The 7,774-nt window shown below is 34.5% G+C and overlaps 1 protein-coding gene across 2 annotated transcripts in view; it reads right to left on the bottom strand.

The window, feature by feature from the left end:
* Window positions 1–7,774, bottom strand: part of RELN (reelin) — a 457,821-nt gene that overhangs the window by 119,365 nt on the left and 330,682 nt on the right. For both annotated transcript variants that reach the window (XM_006925407.2, XM_025041934.1), the window contains exon 21: window positions 301–493. In XM_006925407.2, coding sequence (XP_006925469.1) covers window positions 301–493 — 193 coding nt within the window. The remainder of the gene's footprint in view (window positions 1–300; window positions 494–7,774) is intronic.

Genomic DNA, 7,774 nt, shown 5'->3' with positions numbered 1-7,774 from the left:
GAAAGAAGAAAGAGAGATTTATAGAAGAAGAGATTTAGAGAAAATAATATTCAAAACACCATCCTAGAGTAATTCAGTCCTGAAGTTATTCCCATTTCCTTCTCATTTTCAATTACCCTTTAGTATCTGATAGTGCAGAATGTGGCATCCTTATAATTTGCTGCTGACTTTACATCAATTCTGCTACAAATAACACTGTTACTTTTCAACCAAACCTAAACTTTTAGAATTGTAATTATCTACTTCCTATGTAAAAAGGAGGAGGCTATCTATTGCAAGCTTTACAGAAAACAGACTTACCTCTTGGACGAGGTGCCAGGTAAGGCCATGGTTGGTTGAATACTCCAGTTTCACTTGATTGTCCATGTGTGGAGTGTATTTCTGGCCACAGCCCATCACCAAACTGAACTGAATCATATAGGATGCTCCTATCTGCATTGATTGTGTTTCCACATAGCGCATACTTGAGGCAAGTTTAGAGTCTCCTGTAAAACTGAAAGACAGAGGTGGAAATCAGAAAATTAAAAATGGCAAAGTATTAGGGAAAAATTAAGCTCTTCATTGCATATCATAGACCAAAATATTTTCATTTTACTTATTTAGATCTTGTAAGTTCTAGAATTGATTTCTGTTAATCTAATAAATACAATTTAAAACAATCTACCTATCAAAGAAGCAATATGTGTGTGTGTGTATGTATATATATGTATGTGTGTGCGTGTGTGTGTGTGTGTGTGTGTATATATATATTTTAAAGTTAATGCTCAGAATTGTCAAATGTACTTGCAAATAGGTACTCACTCATATATTGCTCATGAGTATAAACCCTTTGATTCATTAAGCTTACTTTTTGGACTCTACCCTAGGACATAATACTAAATTCAAAGATAATTTTATAAAATATGATGAATACTGCAGGTTTACTTATAATAATTAGCAACCATTTCAGGGTCAAACTATAGGGAAAATAGAACGCTTAAGTAAACTGGTATGGCCACTTGACAGATTAGTATTTCAAATATTTATGAAGGTAATTAATCAAATTAACATATTTATGATAAATTAAGTTTAAAAAATCCACAAAATGATACATAAAGAAAATTCACCAAAATATTTCTAGTGGCTGTGTTTGGTGCTGGGAAATTGAACAACTTGAAACTTTTCCTTTTGTTTTTCTCATTTCCCAAATAATCTAATGTTTAAGCATTAAACACTGAAAACATCATAATGCAGTTTTTATTGGTTGTTATCTCAAGTCAGTAAAATTCATATTTTATTTGGTCCAAATTGGGAACTGTGTAATTGTAAGCTATTTGAAGATAGGCACGATTGCTTTTGTAGAGAAAACTGTTCAAGGAATTTATAATCTATGAGAGGAGATGAAAGTATGGACATATTTTCACTGTATTTAATATGGGTCAATGTAAATATTCTTAGAGGCAACCACCATAGGGCTTGTCTACCATAGTTCCTGGTCATGATATTCTGAAGCAGGTCCAGCACCACTCTTCAACAGTAATTCCTATTTATCAGGAGTCTTAGTTGACATAGATAAAAGATATAATGCAGTACTTTGAAATTTTTGAGGCATTTAATATTTTTTCTTAATTATCTTTTGCTGAATCAGCAAAATAAGGAGCAATTACCCTGCTTCTTTCTTGCAGCAATTCAGATGTTATTTAAAGATGCAACATTGTCTACATAGACAGGATCATCATAGCCTTGGGCTCAAGTTTATAAAATATAAGATTTTTCCCATCAATGACTAATTACTGTTTAACTAATGGTTTTAAATTAAGGTTTTTGTACTTGGACAATGAATAGAGGTTAAGATATAAGCACTCTCATCTTTGCTTTACCTGAATGCTCATAAAAAGAAAGGGAAAAGTCATGTTTAATATTCGCCATTCCTATAAATCCAGTGCTTATAGGTTGTATATGGTTATTATAAAGATACCTATCAGTTGTTGAGTCTAGGCCATATCATAAGACTGTGCTAAGCACAATACCCACATTATCTTCCATCCTTAACAATAACTCTGTGAAGTAGGAATAATTAACTTTTAACAAGTGAGGACATAAAAGTAATAAATGGGAGCGACCCAATAAGAAATCAGCTTTGCCTGACTCCAAAACTTCTTAACAAATACACTATCTCTTTGCCCTTCTATTGTTCTCAGAGAAGAAAACACTACAGTTTTGAATAATTGTTCATTTACAGTTAATTTAACAATGGTTAACTTTCAGTTACTATGCAATGATACTCTGATGTTAAAGATGTAAAACCATGATTGCTGCTATGCATTAAAGTATCCAGAATGCAATCTAGAAAATATAAAACTGTAGAATGCAATTTTTAGCAATATTACATAACAAAAGAAATAACTATAGAACAAAAATATTACTAAGCTATACAGGCATAAACTCATCTGTATAAATTCCAGAGTCTTTCAAGAGGCAAACAATCATGAATGCTTCCCCCTGTGAGAAATAAATGCTGCATTTAGCTTCAAGGGTCAAATGCTTTTTCTAGTACCCTTTATGAGAAAGGTCATTAGAGGCAGCTGACTAGGCTTCATTTTAATTGTTTACTTTAAAGGCAGAGTATATACCCTTGGGATCTAGGAAAAAACCACACAGTGCAGGGTAGCACATGGCCTGAATGGTCTGCAAGCCACACAGTGCTCACTCATATCATGCATAGTATTTACCATTCCAGCATTTCTAAAATAATTTAAGAATATTTTACAATCAGCTCCTTGTAAATCCTTCCCTTCTTAGATGATTTAGTGTCCTTTAAATTTGACAAAGAAACAGAAAGAAAAACTGCCTTTTGCAAATATTACCTGCACCTACCTAACTTTTGCATGGTTACAAATTAACCACAAACTTGGTTGAAGAGAGGAAGCATTCAAACCTGAGAAGCATGTGCTCTCTGAGTTTTAAACATTCCAAGACACCAAGAAAGAGACAAGATAAAAATTATATGAAAAGACAAGAAATTCAATGAGGACAAATAGTGACAATAAAATTTTTACTTAGCACGAAACTAATCTACCTGCAGTTATGGGCAGATATTGCTGGGTAGGTGGGTCCAGTTACCATCTATGGCTTCTTTTCTCATTTATCTTCTAGGGATTGGTCTAGGGGTGTCCACATCCACCAATGAACTCTCACCAATTGGATGTAAGTGAAAGATGCTAGCTGGATTTACTCATTCAGATTTATTATTAGCCTTTGAGAAGATATAGATAGACTTGGCTGGCATATCCTTTTGCCTGTTGCTTTTACTGTCTCCTTAGCAGGGCAGCAAACCATCTTGTGACAATAACAGAACAAGCAGGCACATGGAGATGGTAGAGTTGAAAGACTGAGCCTGAGTCCCTGATGGCCTTGTTAAGCTGCTTACCAGCCCTGGACTACATTTTCTAGGTCTGCTTGTTACAAGTAACAAATAAGCCTCTTCACTTTTGCTTATGCCATGGTCAGTCTTTTCTTATTGTTTTTATAACTTAGAACTGAATGTATTTCTAACTGATAGACCTGCCATACTTCATGGTACTGTATAATACCTACTCTAATGTCTTAATCTGAAGCAAAACAACACACGAAAAGCACAGACTTCCATGCCTTAAAATCTTGATCATTCATAGTACAAGTTCACTTGGTTGCTTACGATTTATTTAAGACTGGCTGAAAACCAGTGATATTAGGTTTGTTTTTTCCTTCTGAATATTCTGATGTTCATACTCAGCTGAAGTTTTAGAGGAGAGAATTTCATAGACTACCATCTCTTAATTTACAGAAACTACCCCTTTTTGCTGCTTGTCTAAGTCAATATGTTTATAAAGACAAAAATAAAGCTGAACTTTTTCTCTGTTATAATAACAGAAATGGAAAAGAACAGTCCATACCTGCATTTCGGGTAAAAATTCTGGAGACAGAATGCACTGGAAATCAGGAGGCTTATTTTATTTATGTGCTAATTACAAGATTTAATGAGAGAATGGGAATAACTCTTTACCCAGGACCTTTGCCTTTTAATTGCCACCTCCAAGAATGCTAGTAGGCTCTCTATTATGAGCCTTGTAAAATGGATGACACCATAATGTACTTCAAGTCTAATTCTCTATACAAAAAATTTCCAGATACCAAATTAACTTTATTACAAACTTTTAAAATCATTTCATTCAATCTATAGCTTGAAACAAATTTGGAATTTCTACACATAATGCATTTTGTCATATATTTATCCAATACTTCATTTGAAAATTCCTTTGGGATTTCTAAGTGACTAGACTATTTCTTATTTATCTTGTTGAGTTGGCAATCAAAGATATTTTGGAATACATGTGCTTTTTGGCATCTATTTCAAGATCCTTTTATACTTTTGTCCTCAGCAACCTGCTTTTTATTTTGCTTACCTTTACCATTCCTATTTAAAGTACATAGTTTATATTCTCTACCTTCTCCATTCTCATTTCAATTTTCTCAGTTTGGAAATTTACACACAGTTCTTCAAGTAAGGACTAGAATCTTAACTTAAAAGTTAGATAAACTCTTAGATCATTAAAAAGGCATACGTTGGGCTGCTTAGCTGCTCTTTATTCAGCTTTTGCGGCTGGCTGTCTGTAATGACCCGAGCACAAATAAACACTGTCTTCTCTTTCTAATGAGGTTACATGCATCTACAGGGGCATTAGTGTGGGTCAGAGAGGTAGGTAGACCAGAGCCTTTGTCAGGGGCCACAGAGCCTTTGTCAGGGGCCTCAGTCCATAGGTCCATCTACAGCAGTCACCAATCTTTGTCTCCTATGGCACTAGTCCAGTTCTCCCAAAGTCAAGCCAGCAGTTAGTTCCAATAACTTTTCTTTAATCTAGTTTTAAAGTTTGTAGAAATTTATTGGTAAGATAATGAGATAGTTTCAAATATTTCTGTCAAGTTTCAGTTGAATTTTCATTGTGCCCACCTGATAGCATTTTTAGGAAATGTTCAACAGCTGGCATATACTGTATCTGGAAAAGGGAAATCTCTGTTGGGTAAAAGTCAGAGGAGGATTTGGCACAAAGCAGTCTTGGCTGCGACTTCCAAAGAGAAAAAAAAGGGAGAAAGGGAAACTGAGAGACAGAGAGGGGAAATACTGTCAGAGAGCAGAGAGTGTAAGGACCCAGAAGAAAATAGCTCCTCTGAACTCTCATGGTGCCTGCCAGTCTCCTGTCAGGAACCAGTGGGTGTGTCTGTGAGAAGTTAAGTTGTCAGGGGCCTTTGCCACCAGCAATATTTCCCTGCCACTTATGGAGGAGAGGAATCAGCGGAGCTTTAGCTGTTTCCAGCCTCTCCTACTTATGTTAATAACTTCAACTCATCTCAGATCTCTGGTTATCCAGAACCCCCTTACTCCTGTTATTCTTACGTTGCATTTCATTAGCTCCTCAATCAATTTTGGTTGACATGAAGTTGCTCAATCCACATTTATACTACTTATAATTAGAATTTGCCTTTTCAACATACTCATGTTGTCTTGCTTACTTCTTTTCAGAAAGGAACACACTGGTCCATGTAGTTAGGTCTGAAAGCTCTGACTGAAAACATTTCACATAGAGAGAACAGGTAAGGCGAGAGAAAAATACCTGAGGACTCTTTGAAATTCTCTTTTTCTTTATTCTTCTAATTATGTGCAGCTATGTGCATTATTTAACACATACTTAAGCAGCATCATTTTAAGACTTATAGGACCTCAATACTCTTAATTTCTGGAAACTCCATTCATACATCATTGCTAACATATTAAATGCACCCATGTCTCACATTAATATGTATTTTTTGTTGCAAAACATTCAAGTGGATTTTATAATTTTGCCTTTAAATTTTATTTGGCTCCTAGTAATGCATGTAATATACATTTGGCTGTGATTTCTCAGCATACTCGAAAAATTTTTTATAATACCATGAAATTTTATGAATATTTAAATTTAGCAATTAAGAAAGTTGACGTTTTATAGATATCTAATTGTAATTTATTAATTTTATTTTTGCAATTTTCTTACTACATTTTTGAAATAACATTTATCTAGCCCTTGGACTTTTTCCAGTCCCCTGGAAAGCTTAGAGGTCCGAACACTGCGCCCAAAACGACTAATGAAATAGCTTTCCAGGAAGAAGCATAGCTAATGCAAAGGTACTACAAGGAGAAAATGCTTAGCTTATTGGAGTAGCAAGAAAGAAGACCAATATGGTTGGTTTAGACTGAGCGAAAGGCAGGGTGGCAGGAAAGCTGACTGGGCCAGGTGACCCAGGGCCTACCATGGAGATTTTGTGGACCATTGTCCATAGGAAGTAATTGTCTCAGCCTATTGTATTTCTTTTCAACTAGCCAGACATACCATGAATCTAAATCATCAAATGTAGAGTCCTCTTAGTCGTTTAATGGTATATTCTTTTACTTCTGAAATTTCACTCAGCTACTTAGTCCGAAAGGAGATTTTTAGGGAAATCTAACTTTGGAGAAATAAATGACTCAAAAATCAACTGGCTGAACAGCAGCAGGATATGAGGCTTGGAACATGGACATTTTATCTATTGCTTTGGTGAGTCCTAAGAGTTTGTCTTCTAATATACATCTTCAAGTTGTACATTTCTTCACTGCCATCATACTATTCCTAGCATCATTATAGCACATGCAGATGACACTATTAGCCTCTGAGCTGAGCTCCTTCTACTGTTTCTCCTAGTACCCTACACCATCTATTCTCCACATTTAAGCATAATCACGTCACTCCTCCAAATTATTTACTAGATTCCCATAACACTTAGAATAAAATCCAAAATCTTTATGTTGCTCTGTAAGGCCCTAACATAATCTAATTCCTTGCCTGCCTTAGGGCCTTGGTTCTTGCTATTCTCATCCTATAATGTTTTCCTTGCACACTTTTACATTGCTGTCTCTGAACATCTTACCTAAAATAGTCTTACTTTCCATTTCTGCCTCCCAACACTCCATTCCCTTATCTTTACAGCACTTATCACTATCTAAAATATTATTATGAATTTGTTTGCTTCTTTACTGTTATTCCCCTCGAGAATATAAGCTACATGAAGGACTTTTCTATCTTTATCTCTAATACCAACTGCTACACTTTCAGCACAAATAGTGTCTATAGTATAATAAATAAATAGTTGAATGTATAAATTAGTTTATCAATGAATTTAAAAATTTTAGGTAATAAAATCCTGATGATGAAAATGCCTAATAAATAGGCTCTATTTTAGAAAGCCATATATTAACCTATTTTGGGGCATATTCAATTGCATTACCAATTTTAGAGAGGACTGGGTACTGAAAATACTCTTTTCATGGTTGTTGAAAATAATAATAATAAAAATAATAGTAAGTGACTTTTCAGTTTGTCACTCCATATATTTACATTATTAGTCTGCAAAGCTTCCTAGAATGATCACTTACTGTGAAATAGTAGTTGAAGTGGCTCTTGAGAGCTTACTCCAACTGACTTCCTTTAGCAGCACAGTTTAAGTTGATTTACTGTTCTTTTTCATAGTCTTTATAAAAATATAATTTCTGAGAATACTCTAGGCTTACTTATAAGTTATTTAAACAGACAAAACTTCTATATAAGTTATAGATGATGTTCAATGAAAGAAAAATCCTAAAGAAATTTACTTGGCTATTATTTTTATTCTATAGGTAGATTCATCTTATTAAGAGATAGTCAAGAATTTGTTTTTTCTGGAACCTAAGAGATCGAGATTGTCTAAT

The sequence above is a fragment of the Pteropus alecto genome, unplaced genomic scaffold (assembly GCF_000325575.1).
Source record: "Pteropus alecto unplaced genomic scaffold, ASM32557v1 scaffold109, whole genome shotgun sequence".
Lineage (NCBI taxonomy): Eukaryota > Metazoa > Chordata > Mammalia > Chiroptera > Pteropodidae > Pteropus > Pteropus alecto.
The sequence above is the reverse complement of the archived record's forward strand: the minus strand, read 5'-3'. Positions and strand labels throughout refer to the sequence as shown.